This window comes from Lagopus leucura, unplaced genomic scaffold (genome assembly GCF_019238085.1).
Source record: "Lagopus leucura isolate 7727_CA_CO unplaced genomic scaffold, USGS_WTPT01 Super-Scaffold_100091, whole genome shotgun sequence".
Classification (NCBI taxonomy): Eukaryota; Metazoa; Chordata; class Aves; order Galliformes; family Phasianidae; genus Lagopus; species Lagopus leucura.
The window spans coordinates 326,550-352,969 of record NW_024962320.1 but is presented as its reverse complement, the minus strand read 5'-3'; the positions used below and the strand labels follow the sequence as shown (position 1 = coordinate 352,969).

The window sequence follows — 26,420 nt, the reverse complement described above, 5'->3', positions numbered from 1 at the left end:
AGATTTCTGTACAGGTTGCAGAGTGCCAATTTCTTTGACAGCCAGAAGCGCTGTGCAAGTGCAGTCAGACGCTTCGGACAGTGACCTTGTCAAAGTGCATTTCCTAAGTGGTACGAGATATCCTCAAGAGCCCCAAGAGGAGGTGCTAAGCCAAGGGCACCGTAGCTGGTGAGTTGTGATGGTGCAATAGATACAGGCTGGTTGGAGACTCAGATTTTGCTGCCCTTTTAGCACAGCTGGGGAGTTCTGGGCACCCAATGTGTTATTTTGATTGTAAGAACACCATCTTGGTGCATCTTAGGAGGATGCCTCATACCTAATGTATTAATGCAGCTGTGATCATGGTTTGCGTTCTGTATGCTGGAATTCCCGGAGAATCCCAAGGATCACACAGACTGAACAGAGAAGAGAATCCAGTTGTCATATTCCTGCTGTACTACAGTTTGAAATCCCTTATCTTTCTGCTTATCTTTGTTTTAGATGTCTCTTGCAAGCTGTCACAAGTGAGCTTGGTCCCTCCATCAGGCTGGAGGGAAGCCACATGGCTACTCTGATGCCACAAGCAGCTGAAAAGTCCTAGAGGGCTGCAAGGGGCTGAGCACTGAGCTTTTGTCCTGCTGATGCATGTTTTGTTTGCAGGAGGTGGGTGTGAGACTGCTGCAAGCACAATGGCTACTTGACAGAATTCCCAGGGTCAGGATCCTACCCTGGCTGTGACTCTGTGCTGAAACTGTTGGTTGTTTTGCTATGACTCTTGGCAGAATGTCATTCCTCCTTTTTGCTTTTCCTCCCCAGAGGAGTTCCTTTCCAGCCTCGATCACTATGAAATTGCATTCCCCATCCAAGTGGACCAAAACGGGGACTTCCTTACCTTTGACATGAGGAGCCAGCTGAAGCAACGCCCTCGGCGCAGTCTGGGCTCCTTGCCCTACGAGCCATCGGAGCAGCAGGTTTTCTACAAAGTCTCTGCCCATCGAACCCAGTTCCTCCTCAACTTGACACTGCACTCCAACCTGCTGGCTGAGCACTTCACAGTCGAATACTGGAAGCGAGATGGTGTGGACTGGCAGCATGATTTCCATGAGGATTGCCACTATGCGGGCCACCTGCAGGATCAGTACCTGAACTCAAAGGTCGCCATCAGCAACTGCAATGGACTGGTGAGTCCCCTCATTTTGCTCATCCAAGGGCCACGCTGACAACCAGAGCTACCCATGAAGCGGAACAGATTGCAGCTTCTTTGATATTTGGTGTAGAAACTCTGTTTGGGTCCCAGCAGATGGATTCATGGTGGAGATAAAGGCCTGAGATCAGTGTTAAAATATAACTTTGCAAAAGGTGGCAGCGAAAGTCAGCTGAGGGTGAAGGCATGTTTCCTTACTACATTTGTGATCCATGTTGAGATCCAGTTCCTACCAAAGTCAGTTAGATTTTTTCCATTGTTTTTAACTGGCATGGAATAATCCAAGCTTTAGAGCGTTGTTAGAGTTCCCACAGAACACCACAGAACTTCCAACAGTAGCAGCAATAGGTATATTTTATATATAGTGCTGGCAAGGAAGAAGTACAGCAGGATAGAAGTTTCATGTCACAACCGAAAACATCAGAAGTGCTTTCAGTTCCTTGTAACTGCACCTCCATTCCTGGGGTTGCTTTTCCCTTCTGCTCAGATTCCAGGAGCTGAAAACATAGTTTCTAGGGGGAAAAAACTTGAGATATAACCAGTATTTTTCAATATGAAGAGAGAATACCAAGTGGGGACAAGATGGCATGCCTCAAATCAGCAAAGCTGCTTCAGAGGAGGAGGAAGTGATCTGTTCTGCATGTTCCCAACAGCTAGGATTAGACATCATGGTCTTAAATTTATCAGGAAAGCTTAATGGTAGATGGTAGTGCTAAGGATAGCTGAGGTTTCTTGAAGAGTGCATGCCTCAACATCATTGGAGATCTTTACAGACAGGCCAGACAAATGCCTCTCAAAAATACTCTGGGTATGATTTATTAGCTCTTTCAGCACTTGTTAAGGAATCTCATCCTTATTTTTCTGTGATTTTCTGATATTTCTGGCTCACACAGCACATTTCAAGACCTACCAGATGGAGGAATGGAGCAAACATCCCTGTTAGTGAATCCCAAGGATGATGGCTCCCTTGGAGGAGCAACATGTAGCAATAGACTCTCTAGGCCAAATTCATATTTGTGCTATAGCCCCACCACTTAGCAGCATTCTGGCAGTGTGGAAAAGCTTCCAAATGGGAATGAATTTGTATTTGATTTATTGCTAAATCACATTGCCAGAACAGTGCTGCGGGTTATTAACAGAAATGAGAATCTGACTCATTATATCAGAGAGTCTAATGTTTCCATCTCACAGCCAAAAATCAGAGTTGCATAAATTCTTGGTTCCTGAGTTAGCCTTTTGTTTAGATACGGGACTTCTGCTGAAGTCTTAGATAATTTACTGATGTTCTAAAAAGAAGAGTCAAAGGGTAGCTGAACACTGCTAGCCAGAAGTGATCCAGCGTTAGTCTACCTCGTGCTTCAGAGGGCACCAAGAGCAGAGCAAGCAATGGCTCGGCTGCACTTTGCTGGAATGTTTTAGTCCACAGATGATCTAGCTCTGGAGGGATACCAGGGATTGTCTGGGAAATGCAGCCAGGCACAAAGAGCTACAGGGGGTCATCCAGCAACCTCTCCTTTTTCTGAACTCTGTTCTCCTGTTGTGAAGAGCTACAGGCATCAGCAAGGAGGATCATCAGGCTTCACGAGGACAACAGGGCCAGGAAATTGGCCAAGGGGAAACTGGTGCCCTTAGCTGCCAGACTGGGGCTGCTCTTCCACTTGAGCAGACCTGTGTACCCAGAGGTGCTAATCACTTCTGAATGATTAGCAGCCAAACCCTCCTGGCTCCACTCCTGCTGTCCTGCAGCCTCCAGGCAGCACCAGGTCTGCGTAGCAGGGGATAGGTGAGGACAGAAGATCTCAGAGGACTCCTAGATGATGCAAATGACGCTGTGTTCTGGTGTTCAATGGGTGCACGCTGGGACCGGTGCTGGTTATGGGGTGCAAAACAGAAGGAGAAAGGGATGACTCCACATGGCATGAAAATGGGTAATAAGTGTCAAGCCATGTCCAACTCCAGCATCCTTGTACAATTTATGTGTAGCTCTGTGAAATGCATTGCGCTCTAATGCTTGCACCCCAGCTGCCAATAGGTTCACTCCTATCGATAGGATGAGAGGTAATGGCCTTAAGCTGTGCCAAGGAAGATTTGGGTTGGATATTAGAAACAATTTCTTCTCAGAAAGAGTGATGATGCATCGACACAGGCTGTCAAGGAAGTGGTGGGGTCACCGTCCCTGGAGGTGTTTGAGAACCGTGGAGATGTGGCGCTGATGGACATGCTCAGTGGGTGTGGTGGGAAAGGTTGAGGTCATGCTTGGGGATGTGAGATGGAGATGTCCATGTGCAGCAGGCCTCAGAGCGGGATACACCTCACCCAGGCTTAACTGAGGGCAAAGGGCAAAATGGTCAATTTCCTAAAACATCAGAGCCAGGAGCTGCCAGCGGGGCCCAGAACAAAGCATCCGGAGCCTGCAGGAGCAGCCCGGGGAGGCCTGGGTTCAGCAAGGCTGCGTCTGTGCAACAGCCGGAGGGCTCACATCCTCCAGTCAGCAGATTGCAGCTATAGGCATAAACAACCTCAGGAGAGAAATGTGCCTGTCTCTCCTCTTGCGTCAGAGCTCCTCAAAGGCTGCTGTACAGGCTGGTTCTCAGCCCTTGGTGTCTGCTTCCATCTGCACTGCCCTCCTGAATTCAGTGGGGAAGACGAGATGTTTGGAGCTGGGCAGATGGCTCTGCTGCCAGGCTGACGTCAGCTGTGAGTGCATGTGAGGGGAGGTGGACGGGCCAAGCTGCAGTGCCTTTCCGAAGCGTGGTTGTAAGCTAATAGAATAAACCATCCCTGCTCTGCAGCTGACCTGGGTGAATCACAGACAGGATATCCAGCTCAGCTCCCCCACAAACCACAGAGATCTCTCTCAGGGCCTCTCGCCGCCCGCTTTCAACACGCGTGTGTCACGTCCACCACCCAGACCTCAGCGCTTGGACTGCGGGGCAGAGTCCCGTGACAGCAGAGCTTCACTCCTGCAGAGTCACAGGACCTCTTGTATGCACCCAGGAAGCTGCAGATCACGGCGTCCGGGTGGCTGGGAAGGGCCTTTTCCCAGTAGCTCCTGGTTTGCAGGCAGGATGTGCTCTCCCCTCCTGCTGCTCTGCCCCAAGCCGGCAGTGACCTCCTTCTCCCCGTCCCGCAATGCCGGCAGCCAGCTGGCTTCGCAGGCCGACACTCAGCTTTCCGCCGCAGCCCTCGCCAGGCTAACCTCACAGTACCTCGCTTGTGTTTGAAAAGGTGGAGCGGAGCCAAGAGCAACAGGGCCTGGTGCAGGAGGAAATCCCCCGGCACTCTGGAGATGGGGACTTCGCCGTGCGCACACTGCCCCGATTCAGCTTTTGTAGCAGGGAGGGAGGTGGGGAGAGACCCATAGCGGAGGCAGCAATCACCTCGGAGAGGCTCTCCCCGCTTCCCCAGCAGAAATACTGTTACACGGATGGTTCATTCCACTTAAGGACCTCGAGATGTTTTGCAGAGATCTGCTTCCCCGCACCCGTATGGCAGATCCTGTCCCAGTTGTGCCACATGCCATCCTGTTGCGTGACATCCCATCACTGGGAGTCTGTGCACCCAGAGTTGGAGGATGGCCAGAAGGCTGAGACTCTGGGTATACTCTAGGTCTGCTTGAGCAAAGCCGGGAAGTTTCATGCCTTGGTTGCTCACTGGTAAAGTTCAGCTGGTAGAATGCCTCCATTTCTTGGAGGTGAGACTGAATGATGAGTGTCTGCATGTTACTTTAGGCTGAAGGAACCTTTTTATGTTGCCCAAACCTTTTATATAGAGGTAAAGCTTGCAGCAAGGGTAAGACCAGCCAGAGAAGAGCAGCTGGTGAATTGGGTTGCCCATCCTGCTGGTAGCTGCTCCCGCTGGTTGTTGTGGTCTCCCAAGGAGGTCCATTGGCAGAAAGCAAAGTCTGGGCTTATAGCCCCGATTTGTTCATTCAAGATGGGAGAACAACAACACAAAATATATCTGAATAGCTAAATCAAAAAATACAGGAGCAGAAACAAAGTCATCTGATAGAAATGGATGGTCGGGGTGTAAAAGGGGAAGTGGTAGCTGCAGGATTTTAGGCTGCAGGGAAAGGTTCTGGCTGAAGATCTCAATGAAAATCAGACTTCACATTGCAGAGGTTTAACATTTCACAAAAGCCTCTGACCATCCACGCTCCTCTGCAGATTTATGCCTGAGTTTCCCAGCTGGTGTTCAGGTCCTGAGCAGCATCTGAAGGCTTCTGGGTGAGGTTGAAAAGCAAAGGCAGAAGTTCTCACTGATGAGTTGTGCAGCAGTGAAGACATGATACCTAGGATCCCACAGACAGATCTTAATTAGATCTTAATTAGATCTTAATTAGATCAATGTATGAAATAGGAAACAATTTTGCAGGGAATTAGTGTGATTTTCTGGGAACTTCAATGTGGATGTCCTGAGGTATCCATGAGCAGCTGGCTCAGTTTGCGTTGGTCCATAGCTTTGTATGATTCAGTGTCTGTGCATAAATGAAGGAATCTTGCATGTTCTCTCAGCTATTTGTCAGCTCCCAGAAATGCAGGGATTAACCATCAGAATGTTCGTTATGAGAAGCCACTAGCATGTCACCCATTTCTCTCCCTACCTCCTCTGTCTCTTTCCTTTCACAGCACGGGGTAATAGTTGCAGATGAGGAGGAATATTTCATCGAACCGCTGAGCCCAGGAGCCAACGTCAGCACAGGGAACGAGGGCAAGGGCAGCCCCCACGTTGTGTACAAGCGATCATCCCTCCAGTACCCACACATGGATGCAGCCTGCGGCGTGCTAGGTATCTGCACCCACCAAATGTCTTCAGTCCATCCCAGTGCAGGCTGGGAAAGTCCACGCTTCCCTCTGTGGCAAATAGACAAATCCACCCGCTTGCATTTAAGAAAGTTTTATTCATGTATTTACTTTTGCCCATGCTAAGCATTTCTGGTAGCCTGGTCTTTGGAATACTCTTGTGCTCTCTTCTTCACAGCAGGGCCTTTGGATTTGTAAGTAGAGGGTGGAATTGAGAAAAAATTCTCTCTTATTGTTCTTACAAAAATCCTCCCAGATTTGGCCAATTTAGGATTGAGAAATCATAATTCACAAATGCTCAGCCTCTTCCCCGCATGCCTGTGTCCTTCTCATCCTTGCCAGAATTCAGTCCCAGAGCCTGGGTGAAGCCCCTGGCCCCTGTGGCACCCAGGCTCTCCAAGTACAGTGCAATCCAGCATCAGAGCAGAGGAGGTTGCAGCCAGCTCTCTCCCCACTGCACAGTAGTGCTGTAAGCCCCAGACAGCTCTCCTGCCCAACAGTGGGATTCAAGCCATGGGGCAGAGCAGACAAACCCCGCTGGGGACATCTCTGCAGTCAGGTCAGCAGCACTTGAAGCCTGGAGCTCAATCCTACAAACCTGCTGCTGCTTTGGAGGCTGCAGCCATGTCTGCGGAGGAAAAGCCAAGTCCTAAATTCAGGTCCTGGCAGGAAAAGGAAAGAGGAAATGATCTGCAGTGGCTTTATTGTCAGATTATGTCTGTGTAGTTTCTAAATCCACACAGCTCTTCCCCATGACGGAGCCAAGGGCAGGGCCCTGCCGTAGAGCAGCAGTGGAGGTGCTGCCTGCGGCAGGGTGGGCACAGGCAGGAGGGCAGCAGGATGCCAGCAGAGCCCCTGGGAATCCTCAGCACAAGAACAGGGCTGGGTGTATGCTGTGTCCACGTGCTGTACATACAGAGCCTTGCAATGCCTTTCCTTCCCAGCTCCAAAACCAAGCTATCCACCACTCACCTCTGTGATTTTGCAGCAACCAAATTTCTTTCCTCTACAGATGAGAAGCCCTGGAAGGGGAGGCACTGGTGGCTGAGGACATTGAAGCCGTCCCCACTGAAGCCATCAGGCAACCACAGCCAGCGAGGCCAGCTGCCGCTGAAGAGATCCGTCAGCACAGAGCGCTACGTGGAGACCCTCGTGGTGGCTGACAAAATGATGGTGGGGTACCACGGCCGGCGGGACATAGAGCAGTACATCCTGGCCATCATGAATATTGTAAGTGTTATAACCACATCATGGAGCTTGGGGAGCCCAGAGGCTTGCGTACCCAGCAGCAGAGAGAAAGCTGAGTAAAGCTTGTTCTGAACCCCACATGTCTGGGTTTGGCAAAGGGTGAGACATGCTTTTCCTGTGAGATGATGAGTGGTATGGAGGGAGCACAGTGGGGAAGTGAGATCTGTTCCAAGATTGTAGTGCTCCTTCCCGGGCAACAATCCTGACATGCTGCCACTGTCCCAGAACAGTGATACTCCTAAGCCTGCAGGGACTGTGTGTTGTACATTGGGAGGCACTTCAGGAGAGCTAAACTCTGGCCTCTGTGACCACACTAGGCCAGATCTAGACTGGGAGAACAAAGCCCTTTCTTTGAACAGCATCTCTCATCTCAAATTAGCAATGCAAATGGAGCCAGCCAAGCTGAGAGACACATGGGAAAGCATAAGGACAGTCAGCTCTCACGCCTGGGGCTGATCAGTGTGAGGGGTAGGGAGACGTACCCCCTGATCTTCCATACAGCTCTGCCTGTGTCTCTGGGTTACCGCAGAGGAGCTTCCTCTGCAGCATCATGTTGAGGTCATCGCTGGCAGCAGGATGCCAGGCTAGATGCATTAACAGCTTTGACTGGTCATGCTGAGTCCTCCTGTGAGGTGAGATGAGTTTGGAGGTTATCCATCAAACCTATGAAAGCCTCTCTTGTGATAGTTCTTTGTCCTGTCCTCTGTAGGATCTCTTTTCATGGCTTGCTCTGTTTGCATTTCTAAAGCAGATGCCAGATTTGAAAACAATACAGTTTCAAACTATTTCATCTGCTGTAAAACACCCACCGTGTGGCAGCAGATTTCTGAGAGATGCTGTCTCGTTCCCTGCTGACAGGCAGCCAGCAAAGCTCCATCCCTAAGGCTGCATAATGCCAGAGCCACAGGGCTTCCACAACCTAGGGAGCAAGGTATAGGTGCTGCAGGTTTCCATCTTCACCATTCAAACCTCTCCAGAAGGAGACACCAAGGTCTGAACAAGTTATAGGAGGTTTTGCAATCCAAATAGTAACGTGGAGTCTCATTCTGATTTCTACTTCCTTTAGGATTGTATTTACACCCTTCAGCAATGCTGTTTTTGCATATGGGTGCCCAACATGTGCCCATCTTCCAGCTGCCTACCCCATCACTCTGCTACCGAGCTCATTTTTAAGACTCGTCTTTTCTTGTTTCTTGGAGGTCAGGTTGCCAAACTTTTCCAGGACTCGAGTCTGGGCAATATTGTCAATATCCTGGTGACTCGACTGATTCTCCTCACTGAGGATCAGGTAAGCTGGGCTTTGCTGAGCTGCTTGCATTGTGCTGCTGCACTCCCTCTGGGGAGCTGTGTGCTCCCTCTGGATGTTACCCTGGGAAATCCCCCCACCCCATGCACTCTTCTGGGTGCACCATGTGCTCCGAAAGGCAGCTGGGAACTGGTTTCAAGCTGTGAGAAGATGGGACTCTGAGGAGAAGGTGGCTTTTAAGAGACTTAAGTAGTTTTAATAACCCTGAAGGGGACATGGTTTAGGGGGCATGGTGGGGATGGGTTGATCGTTGGACCTGATGGTCTTAGACGTCTTTTCCAGTCTTCATGATTCTATGATTCTAAGAAGTCGTGCTTCCTCTTGGTGTCTCTGAGGGGGGGTGGGTGTCTGTACTGGTTTCAGTGTTCTGCTGGCATGGAAATCATCAGTTCCTTCACATCAGAGCTTCTCTGGGAACATGCTGTTATATTGCTTCTATTCCAGCCCACACTGGAGATTAACCACCACGCTGGCAAATCCCTGGACAGCTTCTGCAAATGGCAGAAATCCATTGTGAACAGGAATGGCAATGGGAATGCTATCCCTGAGAATGGCATAGCTAACCACGACACCGCAGTACTGATCACCAGGTAAGGAAGCTCCCAACCTTGGCAGCGCTCTCTTCCACCTCCATCCATGTGATTCATCCAAGACATCCTTCCATTCATTCCCCAACAAGCTGGCTTGGCAGTGGCTGACCCTTCAGCCCAGCTGCCTGCCTGTTCTGCCACAGCAGTGCAGATTACTGCAGTTCAGATAACCATCATCCATCCTCCGATGTCTTCTCTCCATGTCGTCGTGCTCACAAACAGCTTAGTTTGCAGCCATGGGTATTTGTGCACCAGCATGTCCATAGAGCAGGATGTACAGCAGGGCGCATTGCAGTCCTTGGACTTCAGCAACCTACTGAGACAGAGAGCCCAACCTGCTTCCTCTGTGGAAGATGAAGAAGGAAAAATGAGTGTGACTCGAGCATCATGACAATGGCAGAGGGTCTCCAGCCAACATAGGATCTGATTTCCCCCATGTTGCATGCCTACATGTAGGACTGAGCTCTCTCCTTTGTAGCTGGTAAATCTCCCTTGAAGTGACTTCATCTCATCTAAGAAGAACAGTCCTAGAGGTGCCTGCCTGTCCCCACTCCTGTACAAATGGCCTGGGTCCATCCATGGAAACTCTCAAGGTCAGGCTGGATCAGGCTTTGATTGAGCTGTAAGTGTCTGTGCTCACTGCAGAGGAGTTGAACCAGATGGCCTTTAAAGATCCTTTTCAACTCTGTGATTCTGTGAAGTTAAGCTGGATGGTGAATTAGGCCACTCCCAAGCTGAAAGAAAGCATCTGAACCTTCACATGGCACAAATAATCCCCACTGAAATAACTGTGTGCCTGATCCTGGAACAGCAGAGGGTATGAAAGGAAGCACAGAGAATGCTGACAGGAAAACTGAAAGAATGGAGGCCATGGAGAGGACAGCTGTGAGGATGGAGGATGCCAAAAAGCAGCTCTCAGCAGCCAGGCACTGCCTGCACCCTGGGCACCAGAGAGCCACTGCTTGGCTGGTGGGGCAGGGACCCTATAAGATTTAGTCGCACTTTTTTTTTTCCCTATTAAGTGGTGGATCCACGTGCATCCCATGAGCCTATACAGCTCTCAGGGGGAGCAAACAGAGCACCCCCTTGACCCTAATCTCATCCTCCCAGAGCTGTAGCATCTGCTTTTCCTCCACACATGTGGGACATGAGCACAGACTCCGAATTCTTCAGCCTCACACCAGATGTTTGAGCTAACCCTCAGCCACTCGCCGCCCAGCTTGGACAGCACCAGCACATCCGGCTGTGTTGCTCATAAATTCCTGATAACATCTTGCTGAGCTGTGGGCTTTTTGCTCTCGTGGAGACGTGTCGAAACGGAGCCTCCGAAGGCTTTCACGGATCCGCTCGAAACAAAGCAACAAATGTTTTTCACTTGTTTGGCTTCCTGCCGGAGGTGAGAGCTTCGGACACTTTGAGAGAGCACCGGGGGCCAAAGGGACAGGAGCCATCACCAGGAACATGCTGCAATTAACCCCCTGTGTGCTGCCAGTTTGCTTCCTTCCTGCTTTCATTCCCCTGAGTCAATCAGGAGTGGTGTCAGAAGGTCAACTGCCCATTCAGGAGTCCCCAAAGTCACATCACAGACAGTGCCTTCAGTGTCATGCACCCAAATCACACTTGGGTTGCAATGCACCTCATGGCCAAGGAGCAGCACCCACCACCCAGCTGTTCCCTGTGTAGGTTTAAACTTAGTGTTGCCAAAGCTTTGCAAAAACCCAAATATTTGAGTCTCCCCTCCATACAAAGAGCAGAACGTGGAGAAGAAATGTAAACAGAGGAAGGGAGGGCATGCAGCTCGTCTCTACACGTAAACAACAATATTCACTCTCTGGCCTATGCTCCATCTTCTGGAGGTGCTGCCAGTGTCCCATTGCAAGGATGCCTTTCAGCTGGGAGGAAATCGTACTTTGCTGTCCTCATTTAGCTTTTCCTCATTTGCAGCTAATGATGTGCAGTCGATTCCTTGATGCAATGGCTAAAAGTCCAGGCCAGGGACAGAGGAAAGAATCATTTTGAATCAACCCATACTGAATTTGTTTGGAAAATTCTCAGTGAAGAACGAAGCTGAGAAAAAAAAAAATCATTAAAAAAAATCACATTAGCATTATAATGAAACTAAAGTGAATTTTGAAGTGAAACAATTTCAAGCTGAAATGTATGTTGTTTAAAAAAATAAAGTTGCGTGTTCGATTGATAGGATTTAATGCAACAGATCTGAGTGTGCAGACACAAAGTCCTCATCAGTCAAGGCAGTTCCATGAGCCTGATCCTCCCCAAAGGGAAGTGGCTGGCTCACGGCAGTGTGCTGGATGCTCATTAGCAGCACTGGGCCATCCAGCCAAACCCACAAGGCTTCAGGGCTGCTGGCTCACTGTGTTTCATCAAAACCCCACCTCTGACCCCATCCAGTGTTGTTCAGTAGTTAAGTGACCCATACGTCAGAGCTATCCTTAAAAGAACACAGTGCATCTCAGCCTGGGAGTATTGCAAAATATGGATCTGAGGCATCTCTTACCTGTTGCAGTCTGTACTCTCTATGCCAGAACTGTTGTGTGAGCTGTTTTGTACGTGAATCATTGGTAAAATTGAGAAGTGTTCGCAGAAGATTTTGGAGTTGCCGACATCATGCATGTTCTTAATGCCGCCTTCTCCTTCTCTTTGCAGATACGACATTTGCATCTACAAGAATAAGCCCTGTGGCACACTGGGTACGTAGGATTTTGCTTGTAGGCTGTCCAAACCAGCATGTACATCTTTGAGAGCATGGTACAGAAGGGCTGCCCCATCCGTGTTTCCTAATGAGCAAGCAAAGGGGAAGCGCTCGCCCAATGCTCCCTTGAATGCCAGCAGCAAAGCCAGAAACAGGCCCATGATTTCCAGCCCGCCAGACTGTGTAGCCTCCTTACTTCTGTAAACACTAAAAGCAGCAACCCAGAGGACAGATGGGCTCTGGAACGCTTCTCTGTTATATCCCTGGGTCAGGTCCAGCCTGATGATTAAGAACCGCTTGCATCTAGGGCTGGTCCATAGCCTAGTGGAGTATTCCTGGCTTAGCAGAGAGAAATAAGACTTTTTTGTGATGACTGTAAAGGGAGTTCTTTATTTAAACTGCTAGACGCAGACAGACCCTGCCGCTCTCTCTGGCTGTAGCTCCTAATTTGTCTTGCCCTGGTCTAGACTAAGCAGTCAGGGAAGGATTATTGCTGTGAATCACTGCAGTTAAAAAGGAAAATTTGGTGGATCTCTGACCTGATGTGGCTGTGGATGAGGTGCCTGGGAGGGTGGTGGTGGCTTGGCCCATTCCTAGAACTGAGTTTGTCCCTTTCTCAGCCTTTAGCAGTGGGGCAGAGCCTGTGGCACTGGGTAAGTGGGTGGCAGAAAGTCAGAGGAGTCTGCTGCCCAAATCCCAGTGAGATTTCTCCTTTCTCCAGCCCTTTGGAGAGAGTCAGGATGGATTTCCTGTTATGGTGGGTGTCAGCCAGGACCAGATGCAGGTGGTCAGGCTGGATCCTAGGCTATTTGGTTGTCCAGGCTGCCCTGATAGGGTTTGAGTGACCAAGTGCTGGTGTGGTTGATTCCAGCCCCCTGGTAAAGTGACCTGTTCTCCCATCAGCAGTGCTGTTGCTGTGACAAGGACTTCTAGATATGAAATTCAGTGGGTTTTGACCCATCGTCAGTATTTCTTAGTCTGCTGTTGTCAAAATAGCTGACAGTATTGAGTGTCCCTGTACCCCAATCCATAAAACCCGTGTCTTCGTACCAATAGCCAGTGAAACCAGTAAGAAAAAACTTGCTATTAAGAAGGCTGTGTTCAGTGTTAGTGAGCATGAAGTGCTCCATTAGGTCCCCCAGTATAACCCATGCCTGTCTCAGCTGCTTGGTACTGGCCCTATGTCCCTCAGTGCAACCCATGCCCCATCCCTTCCAACCAGGGATATTCTATTCTATGTGACTGCTCCATCTGCCTAGGCCTGGCCCCAGTGGGTGGCATGTGTGAACGAGAACGAAGCTGCAGCATCAATGAGGACATTGGCCTGGCCACAGCCTTCACCATTGCCCATGAGATTGGCCACACGTGAGTACCATGCCAAGGAGTCCCCATGGGCAGCCAGCGGGGAGAAAGGTTCCTGTTGGTCTGTTCCTGCCAACAGGAGCTGCAAAACCCTTCTTATGGTTATCATCTCTCTAATACTTTGGTATGGCTTTCTAGGTTTGGCATGAATCATGATGGGGTTGGAAACAGCTGTGGCTCCCGTGGGCAAGAAACGGCCAAGCTGATGGCTGCTCACATCACCATGAAAACCAACCCCTTCGTATGGTCTACATGCAGCAGGGATTATATCACCAGCTTTCTGGAGTAAGGAATCCATGTCATCTTGCCCTCCTTTCTACCTCACAACCAGTACACACCTCCAGACTCTCACAATCCCTTGTGAGGAGTGGGTGAAGCCAAAGAAAAGCCCGCAAAGCACACAGCCCATGCACCTACTGTCTTGTCTCCCAGCACCCCTTCCCATCCCAAGAGGCATGCACTTTCCTTCCTTCCTTTAGGCATTCCTGCTAAAGATGCTAACTCTATTTATCCTGCATCTGTAAGACCTTTAATTAGCTTCCACACTTCCAGAAACTTCACACATAAATCTATAGCTTCTGGGGGCGTTCAGACGTTGCTGAAGTTCAGCTGAGAATCATAGGGAAGGTGGGGAAGGAGGATCTGAGACAGAGCTGGGGCTGCACCCATAAGCAGCTTCTGCAGACACCGAGGAGGAGAGTTTAGAGATGAATGAGCAACTTAGGTGTTTTTTTTCCAAAGCACCTTTAGGATCCAGGAGAAGGGATTTAGGCTCCTAAGTCCCCGAGTTTTGATATTGTTACCTTTTGTTGTGGGCTTTTGCTGTGAGTTCAGGCCTTCCACAGGGCTTTTCTCAAAAACCAAGCAGTTGGGATCTATTTTGCTGAGGTCTGTGGGAGGATACAGGCACTGCCTAATGGAAGGACTGGGCAGTACTTAAATTACAAATGAGAGAAGCCAGTGTGTAAGATCATCGTGGCAGGAGCAAGCTTGAGCCAGTCTGAATACCAGACATTTAGGGTCACAGACCAAAGCTGTGATGCTGCCATTGTAACACGAAGGCAGACATCCCAAGGGGCTGCCCTCCATCCCACAGAGCTTGGCCATAGCAGCATGGCTTATCACCACATTCCACATCACGCAGCTCATGTTTGGCCACAGCAAAATCTGCCCTCCTCGCCCTTGACCCCTGGATGCACGGCAAGGCATGAGGAACGTCAGGAAAACATCGCGGCCGTTGTCCTTGTGTGACCCTGAGGTCTCAGCATGGACAGCAGCAAATCTGTGGCAGCCCCCATGGGAAATCACAGCCTGGAGAGCCCCATCCATGCCAGAGTTGTGGTGTGAATGAGACCCCAGGACATGGGGCCAGGGGAGTGGTGACAGGGGCTCTGATTTAAGGAGGGCTCTGAGCGGTGAGCAAGAGGGAGGGAAAGGCGTGTTTCTTGCAAATTTTGGATGTTCCTCCAAAGTTCTGGCATGCAGAAGGACGAGCTTGGAGAGCAGGGGCTCTCGTTGCTCAGCACCAGCAGCCACAGCTATGCAGCCACATGGTGGGAGGGCAGAAGTACCACCAACCCCTGCTTCTGCGAGCAGAACAGGGTTCTTGCACCCACCCATGTCGTGCCAAATGGGGTTTGCTGTACCTGGACTTAAGCAGGACAGCCAGGGGCTGGCAGCAGCCTGCAAAACATTGAGATTAAAACTCTGAGAGCTGCATGTGCCAAAAGTGCTTCCCAAAACTCAGCAACTCAGAGAGGATGCAGACAGCAAGATTTCAGAGTGCTTTCTTAGCACTGATTGTGCTCAGAGGTTTCCCTACCAGAGGGCAGTAAAATTATCCCCCCAAAGCAGCCAAGCGTGTGTGAGCTGAGCCCCAAGCAGAGCCAGGTGTGCTGCTGCTCCTTCCCTGCAGTGCATTCCCAAAAGCTTTTCCAAACTCTGATTCTCCTCTCTTTGTTTCCAGCTCTGGGATGGGATTATGCCTGAACAACGCTCCTCCCAAGCAAGACTTTATCTACCCCACAGTGGCTCCGGGTCAGGCCTACGATGCAGATGAGCAGTGCCGTTTCCAGTACGGAGTTAAATCTCGCCAGTGTAAATACGGGGTAGAGAGCCTTCCTGCTTTACTATCGGTTCCCAGGGGGTGGAGGATTGGGGCTGCAAAGATCCATGGGGTCATTCCTCTGCTTTGCTAGCCTGCTTGTAATGAGGGGCACTTGCATGTTCCCTGTGAGCTTTCCACCTTGCTTCCCTGGGAGAGGACAGAGGAGGTCATTTCACATCCACAGAGGTTGGCTGCAGCCCAATTTCCATCAGATTATCCCATGGGATCTCTTGCCTTTGCCCTATGCCTTGGCTGCTGTTGAATGCCAAGGGCTGCTATTGTATCCCAAGCTGCAGTCCCCACTTCCAGACTCCTCTGTCACTGGGGATTTAGTACACAGCCGTACTTTTTGTGCTTCTTACTAGAAGTCATTGTGCTACACAGACCAACTTAGGAGGAGAAACTTATCTCTTCCAAAGGAAATGGGGCATTGTGCTGTAGATGTGTCAGAGAGCTGCCCATCTAAATCCCCACTGCACTGTCATCCCCTGGGATCTGAATACAAGAAACCACTGAAAGAAAAGATTGTTTCGGGAGATTCCTGGGTCTCAGCCTGACGTTTTGCTGTATTTAACATACAGAACACTGCCGACTGAGCATAGTGGCAAGTGGAAGGTGTGTACACTTAAAGGCTAGTTGAACACCTTCCCCTCAAGAAAGCAGAGGATCCACCAGTGAGCATCTGTGTTTTCTGATGGACACACGTGTGTGTGTATCCACCCTGGCCCAAGCCCTGAAAAGCTGGAGAAGGATAAGACACTACAGATCAGATCAGATTTAGTTTCTTTTGCAACATCCCCACTGCCCATCCCCATGAGCAAACAAGCCCACTGTTTGCCATTGAAGTAATCCAGTATGAACCAATTTATCACTCTAAGTGTTCAAATGTGTAGTATGGCTTGATGCTAAACCTCCTCCCAATGATCTTACTAGCTCATCTTGGTGAACAGGCACCTGAGTTTGGCTCTCCCAGAGTGCCCTGAAAGTAGAGTGGATGCAGCAGTAGGAAAAGTCCAAGTTGCACTACTGACTGCAGTCAGAGCCCTTCCTCATCTCAATCAGAGGCAGTGGAATGGAAGTTTTCCACGTTTACATGCCTGTTTCCCAGCTCATTTTTAACTTGGTCAGGCTCTTCCTGTATATACACAAGGATCACAAAAGCACAAGATGTCCTTGAGATGACCCTTCCAGCCCAGCCCTTCATGCGTGTTTGGGAGTAACCCAAAGGGCATAGGAGCTCAAGTGAGTGCACATAAATCTGGGTAAATGTGTACATCCACCCATCCCATGTCCCATAAAAACAAACCACAGGGCAGTGGTGCAAGCATGTCAGCATCCCTTTATTTTCTGGCTTTCTCCATCTCCATGCTAGCACAAAGCAGATTATTAATAGGCTTGATGATGATGGGGTGAAGAGATATGACTGGTGGAGCTAAGATGTCCATTCTGTTGGTGTCACAGTAGGACTGCAAGAGTTCCTATTTCCCAATAGTTGTAATAGCTCTGGGAGTGCAATGTATTTTAGGGACATGGTTACTGCAGATGGTGGTGATGAGTTGACAACTAAAACTGATGATCTAGAGGTCTTTTCCAATCTTAATGATTCTATGATCCAATGAAGGGGTCAATGCCTTTTTAAGTTGGGAGAGAGATTGTCTTTTCCTTCATCAAAGCTGTGCTTTTGTGCTAAGAGTTAGGAACCGAAACCCCATTGTGTCTAAGAACTGAGGTCTATTGGCACATTCTCACCGGGTCACCCAGTGCCACCCTATCCTTGCAAACCCAGGAACGAGAGTGGGAGGCACAGGAGCCCTAGGCTCACATTTTCACCCCTCTTGGTGCCAGCTCTGAGGATTCCCAGTTGCCCAGCTGGCAGCCACATGGTCACTGCATCTGTGCTGGAGATCTATGTGAAATGGGGAGTTTTCCAAAGTCTTCCTTCAGTAAGAGTAGGAACAGGGCAGTAATGTGGCAGGGGACTCAGCTCTGCTTTTTAGCTGTTGCTTTGCAGTCTTCTGGTGTTGAAGTCCAGTCTGGCTGATGTTAGGGGCAGAGCAGGTCTGCACTTCCTGATGTTGCAGCTGTAATGGATATGCAGGGTGTCTGCCATGGCCTTGCGGTTTGGGTGGGTTTTGAATTGACAAGTGGAGCAACCAAGGGAAGCTTTTTGTCCGAGAAGTCAGGATGGGTCAGGAAAGCCCCTGTCAGGAGTTCCCAACCCCTTCCGCTCCATGGACCCAGCTGCACCCAGAACCTTGCAGAGAGGCAAGCAGAAATGCCAACTTCTGAGCCGCTCAGGGGCTCTGTCAGCATCTGGCATTGGTTTGACTGCTCTGAAAGCAGCTCTGAACTCTCCAGAGGAGTATTCCCTTCATGGCTGTTAGGCTGGCAGAAGATAGCAGATGTGATGTGAGGCCTTAAGGGCTACACTTGCATTCCCAGCAGCCTTAGCTTCCCTCTGAAGCAAACCTGGACCCATCTGGCAGGGGGATGCTCATGATGGGTGCTGCAGGATGGGTCCTTGTGCTTGGCCTCTGCAATGAAGACCCAGTAAAGGAAACATCCCCAGCCCTGGGGAGGGGACTTGCTGCATTGCCCCAGCCTTGCAGCCCCAGCAGGGGGTGAATCCTGACCTCGGCTCTGTGTCTTTGTCTCTTTCTTCTTCCCTCCCCCTCTCTCCCCTTTCTCTTTCCAGGAGGTCTGCAGTGAGTTATGGTGTCTGAGTAAAAGCAACCGCTGCATAACCAACAGCATCCCTGCTGCAGAGGGGACCATCTGCCAAACCAACACCATTGAGAAGGGGGTAAGGAAGCCCAGGGCACAAGGCGAGTTGGCAGTGGGTGGGTGAATCCCTTGTCCAGTGACAACTGTGGTTACTGGGGAGTGCAAAGCTGATACAAGAGCACCCACCATTCCCTGCACAATGGGAACCCAGCTGTGCCAAGGACCACCAGGACCCCTGAGCACACTCAAATATCAGACCATTTTTCATGCTCTGCTGAGAGGGGAAGATAGGATTTTCCATGGCCATTTATTTTGAAAGCGAGTTTTGACTTAAGAATTGTTCATCTCTCTTCTATCCCTGCACCTCTGACCCTCATTTGCACCAGCATAAAGTGAGTGTGAAATTATTAAAGCAAAGCGTTAATGACTCCCAGTGCCTTTGCAGCCTGTGTGCAATATTTGGGACAATGGAGAATCAGGACTGGGACATCCACCATAAAACAGACTCGTGTTTTTCCACTAGAGGAAAAATAATTCCCAAGAAATTGAGGAAAAAAATCAGATCCTTAAGAAGCTGAAGAAGCTCGTGTGCAGGATGGCTTTGAGAAACACATTTTCCTTTAGAGTTCTCTTAGCTTTACTGGAAATTAGATCAAAAGGGATTAGGCAGCTCCTGGGGCTGAACGTCCCTGCTGCTCAAAATTCACCATGTACAAGAGCAATCTTTTTCTCCTAGTGATTTTCTACTAGCTTCTGTCACTTTCAAATATTTCTGTTTCCCCCCACTTACTACTGATTATTTTCTGACTAGAGTGTGCATCCTGCACCAGCAGTCCCTGTGCTTCCATGCAGGGACACCAGAAGGGCTGTGCGTGCTCTGCATGTGGTTGCACCTTTGCTAATGTGCTGCCGTGTAAGCAGCCAGCCATCCTGGGAGGTTTATTATTCCCTGCAGACTGTGCTGCCTGCAGAGAGCCTGGCTTGAAAGGAGCCGGGCGAAGCTGTGCCAGTAGCTCCAGGGTGGGTTATCAGCCCCTGGAAGGAGCACACAGCAGTTTCTTCCTTCCTGGGATTATCTCAGCCCCTGAGACGCTGTGTCTGGCATGGTGCCCAGAGAACAGCAGCGGGTCTGGCAGTATCCTGCTCCTTGCATCACTGTTGACTCCAGGGGGTGCAGGATCCTTTCCAGGTCCAAGGGAAATATTTCATAGACAAGTTTGCATGAGCATCCCTTGCTATCTCCGAGTACACAGCGCATACAGATGGTGATGCTGTGACTCAGACTAAATGATGCCCAGGGAAAGTGAGTGCTCTATGTGATGGCAAACATGGCTCTGAGGCCAGTACAGCCTAGAATTCAAATTTCGTGGGATCAAGTCTGATCCCAGCCCTCCTGTGTCCAGAGGAGGCTAGGGAGCTATCTGGGAGAAGGAGAGCGTGTCGTTCTCAAGGTCTTTGAAGCTCTGTCTCTCCCCAGTGGTGCTACAAGAGGGAATGTGTGCCCTTTGGCACCCGGCCGGAGGGTGTGGACGGTGCCTGGGGATCCTGGTCATCCTGGGGTGAGTGCAGCAGGACGTGCGGCGGCGGTGTGTCCTCCTCCATCCGGCACTGCGACAGCCCGCGGTAGGTGTGCGTGCACGTGGCCATGCCTTGTCCTGGATGCTTGGGTCAGTGGGGAAGGTGACAGCTGCTCAGACAGTCCCACTGCATGCTGGTAGTTAGGCATGCAAATTCCTCCAGCCAGAACCTGTCCTTGTAGTGGAAGCTTTGGTGTTCCCGTAGGTATCCATGCTGTCCAACCAATGCTGGCCTGGGGCAGCCGTCTGCCACCAATGCTGGCTTGGCTGTCCTGAGCTGCTTTTTTCCTCTTATTCCCTGTTTGCCAGGCCTACAATTGGAGGGAAGTACTGCCTGGGGGAGCGGAAACGCTATCGGTCCTGTAACACCGATGTGAGTACCGTCAGGCTGACATAGAGGAATGCCAAGGGGTCAACAGAGCTTTGACGTGGGCAGAGAGCACTGTGCTGCAGTATGGAGGCAGCAGTGAGCCTTCTGCATGGCTCTGGGCTGTTAGGCACTGCCATGGGACTGCTGGGTTGTGGGGCTGGGGGAGGTGAAGCATGCTGTGCTGGCGGCAGTGGGGAAGAACCAAGCAGGACGGAGCACGTCTGCACCACCTGGTTCAAAGGGCAGATTGGTGTTACATGCTCAAGGGGCTTTGGCATCAAAAAGGGGCCCCAAAAGATAACAAGGAAAAGATCAGAGGCTTTCAGCACCACCACAGCAGCGGTTGCTTTGCACTCTGTGAGTGCAAGCCCAGCAGTCTCCCAAAACCCCAGTACAGCACCTGGCTTCCCCGGGGTGGGCGTTAGACCTCAGAGGGAACAAAGAGAAACAACTGTGTTGCAGGGTTACATAATTCAGCTTTGAAACTGGGAAATTACAGCTTTAATGTCCATGGGCTTGTAGTTAGGAAATAAGATGCTTCCCTGATGCCTTTTGCCATCCTACAGCATTGGGCAGGGGTCAGAGCTGGTGTCCATCTCAAATTACTGGTGCTATCACTGCTGGACCTGCAGCCACCTAGCACCCTAGCAGTAAGGCAGTGCTTCACCTATGTGCTCGTCTCTGTGGCTGCAGGACTGCCCGCCAGGGTCCCAGGACTTCCGAGAGCTGCAGTGTGCTGAGTTTGATAATGTCCCCTTCCGAGGGAAGTACTACACCTGGAAGACATACCGGGGAGGTGAGTGAGTGCTGCTTGGAGCATCCCAGGGCTGGAGCAGGGCCATGCGGTGCTTTGGGTCCCCCACCTCTTCCAGGGCAGGTGCTGTGGTCCAAGTCCTCTAGTGGGCAGTAGGTCACCATCTCTTTGAGAACAGGTCCTGCAAGCTGTGTGCTGCAGGTTGCTAGGCTGCTCAGCAGACTGTTCTGTCATGCCCCCATCCTGCATCACTCAGCTCTGTGCAATTACTCTTCAACATCTTTCCTCTGGTAGAACCAGCAGTATGGGAGCTGTTAAGCTGCTTTCCTTGAGACTGACTCAATTACCAAGTGAACAAATACAGAGACAAAAAAAATGAGTTGCTAAAGCAATGCAAAGTACCACTCTGTTTAGTTCAGGACCCTCTCCCTGGTACATGATGAAGGAGACAAAGGGGAGAGCTCTACCTTCACCACCAGGTAGAGCTTCAGCTCTTACCCAAGCAGAAGGGATCCAAACTTAGGGATCCTGCAGAATTCCCCCTTTCCAAGGTCAGTCCCCATGTGTCCTGCCTGTCTAGCAAGGAGAGGGAGTAGGTGGAGGCCTCTGTGGCAGAAATCTCTTAATAATGAGAAAGAACAGCACGTCTCCTTCTTGTAGTTAATGAACTTGACTGGGGAAATCCTTCACAGCTGTGTAAATAAGCACACCTCCCAGCAGGGCTCCTGCAGTCGGAGCAGATGTGCTGAGGCTGCAGGGGATGGATCAATAAAAATGTAATAAAATTGCAAAGCAGTCAGTCACACAAAGACCCCAGTGGATGCCAAGGTGGAAGATAACCCTGCGGCTGGAGCCGCCCTTGCTCAGACCTCTTTCTTCCCCAGTGATCTGAACCCAGGGGATGGTTTCCCAGTTGCACATCAGCCTTTGTATTTTAATCTGGCCCCAAATGATTTCTGCTTTGGCTTTCAAATTAGCCCCTTCCTCTCGCTGCTTCCCCTCCGATAAAATAAGGTGATGAAATGTGTCCTCTTCCTGGGAGGCTGTGAGTGTTGGCACAGCCATGTCTTGAAGGGATGTGGGAGTTCCTCCTGTCAAATCTCCAGGTTGGCTTTGGGTGATGGTCACAAGGAGCTGCATTATTTCACATTTACTATTTGGTATCAGAGGATAACACTGTCTTCCCATGCAGGGGTGCAGGAAAGGAAATGCAGGCATTACAAGTAAGGGACTGGAAGTGGTGTGTTCCTTGTTTCTGGGACCCAGCACCAAGCATCTTCTACTGATGTGAACAGCATGGGCTGCTCATGCTGGGCCCTTGGATGAGCTGGGATCACGGTGGCACTAAGGGGGTCATTCCTGTCCCCTACCCCAACAAATTCTTTGCCCAAGTGTGAGTGATGTGGCAGCACAGACACTCACCTGCCCTTCTGCTGGTAACATCGCTGTTCTGCAGGATGTTTTGGAGCATATGTCCATATACCAGGAAACATTCACCACTCTGGCTGAGCCTCTTCCCCAGCTGAGCTCAGCCACTGCACCCTGCAGCCACCCTGCTGCTGAAACACACAGTAGTGTGAGGATGCCATTCACCCATCAGGCTCACAGTGATGTCCCTTCCTGGATGAGAAACATCCCAGGCACACAGGGCACCAGTCCCATGGGCATTTTGGGATGGGACCAAGCCACCCACTGAAGCCTGGTGTCAGCCACAGAGACACTGTGGACTGAGGTTGAGTTCTCCATGGGGCCACACGGTGCTTTCCTGGTGGTGATTTATGACAGTGCTGCAGCTCAGACCCCAGGAACGAAAGGCAGCCCCAGCGAGAAGTGCTGAGCTCAGCCTTTCAGAGCTCAGCAGTCAGCAGATACCTCATGGAATGCGGCTTTAATTGTTTGTTTATTTTGTTTTATTTGCTTAGTTATTCATTTTGCTCTTGGCGGATGCAAGAGCCAAGGGAGGGAGGAATGGCTTACAGGGTTGGGAGAGGGCTGGCGAGGAGCAGGGGCTTGCAGAAAACAGGAGATTGCTCATCAGAAACTGTAATGCGCTTTAATTCCACTATGGGACAGAGCAGGCAGGAGGAACAAAATATCCTTGGAGGCACAGCACAGCAGGTAAAGGTCGGTACCCACAGCAGATCCCGCTCTTACGGACCATGGACTGCTCATTCCACTGAGCACTGAGTTCTGTGAGTTTTCTGGGTCACACTTTCACTGTCTTCCGTGGTGGCTCTGGTGCTGCAAGGGTGCAGCAGAAGTTGGTTTTCCATAGGGAGGGCCAATGGAGCACCTTCTCCAGGGGATTGCCCAGGCATCCTGCTCCACAGCATGCCTGCAAGCAGCTGAATTCCCCTCTCCTGTCTGCTCCTGCTCCTCCCTCCCCCCTGTGTACTCTCCCCCCCCCCCCCCCCAGCTGCGTTTTGGTGCTCCCAGGCACAGCTGGGCCACCCCTCCCCTCCATCTGCCCCTTTGATGTGTAATAACGATTTGCAGATTTAGAAGATTTCGGTTGCTGCAATGTAGGGGCTTCCCAGCTCTGGCAGGCAGCTCATGATCGCCTCCAGTGCCTTCAGGAGCAAACTGCCAAGATCTGGGGATGCTTCTCTCTGCTGGGGTCCTCTTTGGCCAGTTCAGTAAAATCTAAAGATAGCACAGAGGAAGTTTCTCTGCTCAGTTCTCTGCTCCCAGCTTCTTTCCTCCCTAACAAGTCCTGTTCCCAAGCACCATAAGGCAATATCCACAGACCCAGCCTTCTTCTTCCTTAGCTGGTGCCCACCTCTAACTTGAGCATCCTTCCCCCTCCTCCTCATCTTGCTGTAGTTTTCTTTGCTGGGAAGGGCTCAGTTCCCATCAGTTCTGAACAGAAACAAAAGCTTCCTCTGGCCATATGGTCTGGAACTAAGGGTGGACATAGGCTGTTCAGTTCCAGCCTTTGGGGTGATCCTGGACAAATTGCTTATGAGCTGCTGCCTCATCTTTCCTGTCTGTAAAATGGACTCAAGGGTCTCAATAGCCTTTGCAACGTGCCAGGTGACCCAGAAGTGACTGACACCACATAAGAGCAGGTCAGTTTGTTTCCTTCCCTGTCACATACTGCCCATGTTTCCTAGGATGGGCAGGAAGATAAGTGTATCACCATGTTTTGGTGTCCAGTTCAGGGGGGTCTCACCTTGCTACTGGTCCATACAATGTCTAGGTATTGCTGTGGGTCCCTCTGCATGGCAGGGATGTCATCCTGAGCACCCGGGTGACAAGCAGGATGAGGCCATGAGGAGGCCGAGGGCAAGGTCTGCCTCTCTGCATCTTTTCTTTCTCTCCTTTGACATCATTTAAACCTCAGCATCTTTCCTAGGAGGGGTGAAAGCCTGTTCCCTCAACTGCCTGGCCGAGGGCTTCAACTTCTACACGGAGAGAGCTGCAGCTGTGGTGGATGGGACGCCGTGCCGGCAGGACTCCAACGACATCTGCGTCAATGGGGAATGCAAGGTGGGACAGGCTTAGTGTGAGGGCAGGGCCAGCATGGTTACTGATGACACTGTGGTGTGGTGGCATGCCCAAAGGACACGATGCCATCCAGAGAGACCTGGGCAGGCTCGAGCAGTGCCCCCAGGAGAACCTCATGTGGTTCAACAAAGCCAAGAGCAAGGTCTGCATCTGGATCGCTGCAACCCCCACTACCTATCCAAGCTGGGGGATGTTAAAGGATTGAATAATAGATTCATAGCATGATTAAGTTTGGGAGTGGGCTTCAGGGCCCCACCAGGATGGCTAATATCGCACTGCTCCTTTTCCAGCATGTGGGCTGTGACCGTGTCCTGGGCTCTGACGCCAAGGAAGACAAGTGCCGTGTGTGTGGGGGAGATGGCAGCTCCTGTGAGACCATTGAGGGCATCTTCAACCAGTCACTGCCAGAGGGAGGTAGGGAGCAGGCAGCCAGCATCACCCACCCTGGGGTCCCGTGGCTCACCATGGCCATGTTGGTGACACCAGCACCTGGGGACACATGGGACAGGGAAGGACGCCCCAGGGAAACAGTGGGAAGGGCTGAAATCAGGGAGTGCATTGCTCCCCTCTGATGACAGTTGGCACCCAGGTGCCTGGCTCCAAGTTCCTGCCCCCCTTCGCGTTCTGTTTAATTGCAGAAGGTGGCTAAATAAGGACCTCTGCTCTGCCACCATCTCATTTTGAGTTTTAATCCCCAGGTAACAGGTGACATGCACTGCTGATGGGATGGGGCTGGCTGTGGGTTAGCCCCCTGCTCACCACCCCATGGTGTCTTGCAGGTTACGAGGAGGTGATCCAGATCCCCAAGGGCTCCGTCCACATCGACATTCGGGAGCTGAACCTCTCCATCAACTACCTAGGTGAGGAGGGCTGGGAGATGCTGAAATCCCAACCGGACTCTGCTTGGCCAGCCCTTAGCCCTGTCATTAGCAGAGGTCCTGGCTTGGTGCATGGGCATAGGAGAGCAGTGGAGTTTGCTAGCAGGGATTCTTGTCCTGACTCAGCCACAGCTCTCTGCAGCTCTGCCACCATCCTGTGCTCACCACACAGCAGCATAACACTGAGCAAACCCTGCACCCCACTTGGCACTGCCTGGGGCTCCTTGGCGTTCCCCCTGCTGCCAGCATGTTGGGCTGGGGATTAAAAATAGGCCTTCTCATATTTTCCTCAGGCTTCATTTTCCAGCCAGGCTCCAGCTCGCTTTTTTTGCAATGGGCTTTTTTCTTTCCCCTTGTCTTCCCTTTCTGTCCTTTGTGTGATGTGCGTCGATCAAAGAAGGGTGGGCAAGGTGCTTGAGTTCCCCCCAGCAGCTCTCCTGAAGCTGGGTCAGGGGAAGGTGGCCGTGGGGTCCCCTGGCTGTGCCTCCCAGGACAGTTCTCTTGGCTCAGAGATGCTCCAGGTAAATTGAGGACACCTCGTGTTCATTCAAGCTGGATTTCTGTGCACTGGAGGCACAGCCCAAGCTCATGTCTCTCTGCTGCTGCCACCGAGGACTGTCCATGCACCCCAGGTGGGAAGAGAGGGAGCATCCTTTATCCTCAGTACTACAGAACTTCCTCTCTGTCCCTGATGACAGTGCCAGCGGTGAGGGCAGGGGTGAGGCAGATGTGGACGCAGATGTGTCGGAGGCAGAGCATGGGAATGTGGGCGAGTGCCGGTCTCCCTCTAGCGCCTCTCATAAGCAATCGCAGCCGGGCTACTTGCCTTCTCCAGCAGCCCTGACCCAGTGTGCACAGCTGGATTTGAGCCTGCCTTCTTGGCTGCAACTTGTTCCACTGCCATGTGTCCCATCACTGCCCCGAACAGCTGGTCCAGCTCCCTGCAGCATCATTTGATGGCTGGACCAGATGATCATAGAGGTGTTTTCTAACCTTAATGATTCTATGATCCCACCTGTTCCCACTGTGGAAAATGAGGCTGAGTATATTTATCCTCCCACATAACAATGCTCTGAGCCAGGCAGATGAGATGTTGGATGTTGGGTGCATGTGGATATGGGTACATGTAGGACAAGAGATGATGGCCTTAAGTTGCACCAAGAGAGTTTCAGGTTGGATGTTAGGAACAATTTCTTCTCTGAAAGAGTGGGCAGGCATTGGAACAAGGTGCTCCGTAGAGTGTTGGGGTCACCATCCCTGGAGATGTTCAAGAACCATGGAGATGTGGCATTGAGG

The 26,420-nt window shown here is 51.0% G+C and overlaps 1 protein-coding gene across 1 annotated transcript in view; it reads left to right on the top strand.

Annotated features, from left to right (window-relative positions):
• Positions 1 to 26,420, top strand: part of ADAMTS10 (ADAM metallopeptidase with thrombospondin type 1 motif 10) — a 47,525-nt gene that overhangs the window by 15,258 nt on the left and 5,847 nt on the right. Inside the window, exons 3-18 of the mRNA XM_042887525.1 lie at positions 796 to 1,160; positions 5,815 to 5,974; positions 7,001 to 7,218; positions 8,441 to 8,524; positions 8,987 to 9,132; positions 11,800 to 11,843; positions 13,105 to 13,210; positions 13,346 to 13,492; positions 15,174 to 15,315; positions 18,010 to 18,117; positions 19,516 to 19,661; positions 19,925 to 19,988; positions 20,679 to 20,781; positions 24,095 to 24,228; positions 24,537 to 24,660; positions 25,026 to 25,106. Coding sequence (XP_042743459.1) covers positions 796 to 1,160; positions 5,815 to 5,974; positions 7,001 to 7,218; positions 8,441 to 8,524; positions 8,987 to 9,132; positions 11,800 to 11,843; positions 13,105 to 13,210; positions 13,346 to 13,492; positions 15,174 to 15,315; positions 18,010 to 18,117; positions 19,516 to 19,661; positions 19,925 to 19,988; positions 20,679 to 20,781; positions 24,095 to 24,228; positions 24,537 to 24,660; positions 25,026 to 25,106 — 2,172 coding nt within the window. The remainder of the gene's footprint in view (positions 1 to 795; positions 1,161 to 5,814; positions 5,975 to 7,000; positions 7,219 to 8,440; positions 8,525 to 8,986; positions 9,133 to 11,799; positions 11,844 to 13,104; positions 13,211 to 13,345; positions 13,493 to 15,173; positions 15,316 to 18,009; positions 18,118 to 19,515; positions 19,662 to 19,924; positions 19,989 to 20,678; positions 20,782 to 24,094; positions 24,229 to 24,536; positions 24,661 to 25,025; positions 25,107 to 26,420) is intronic.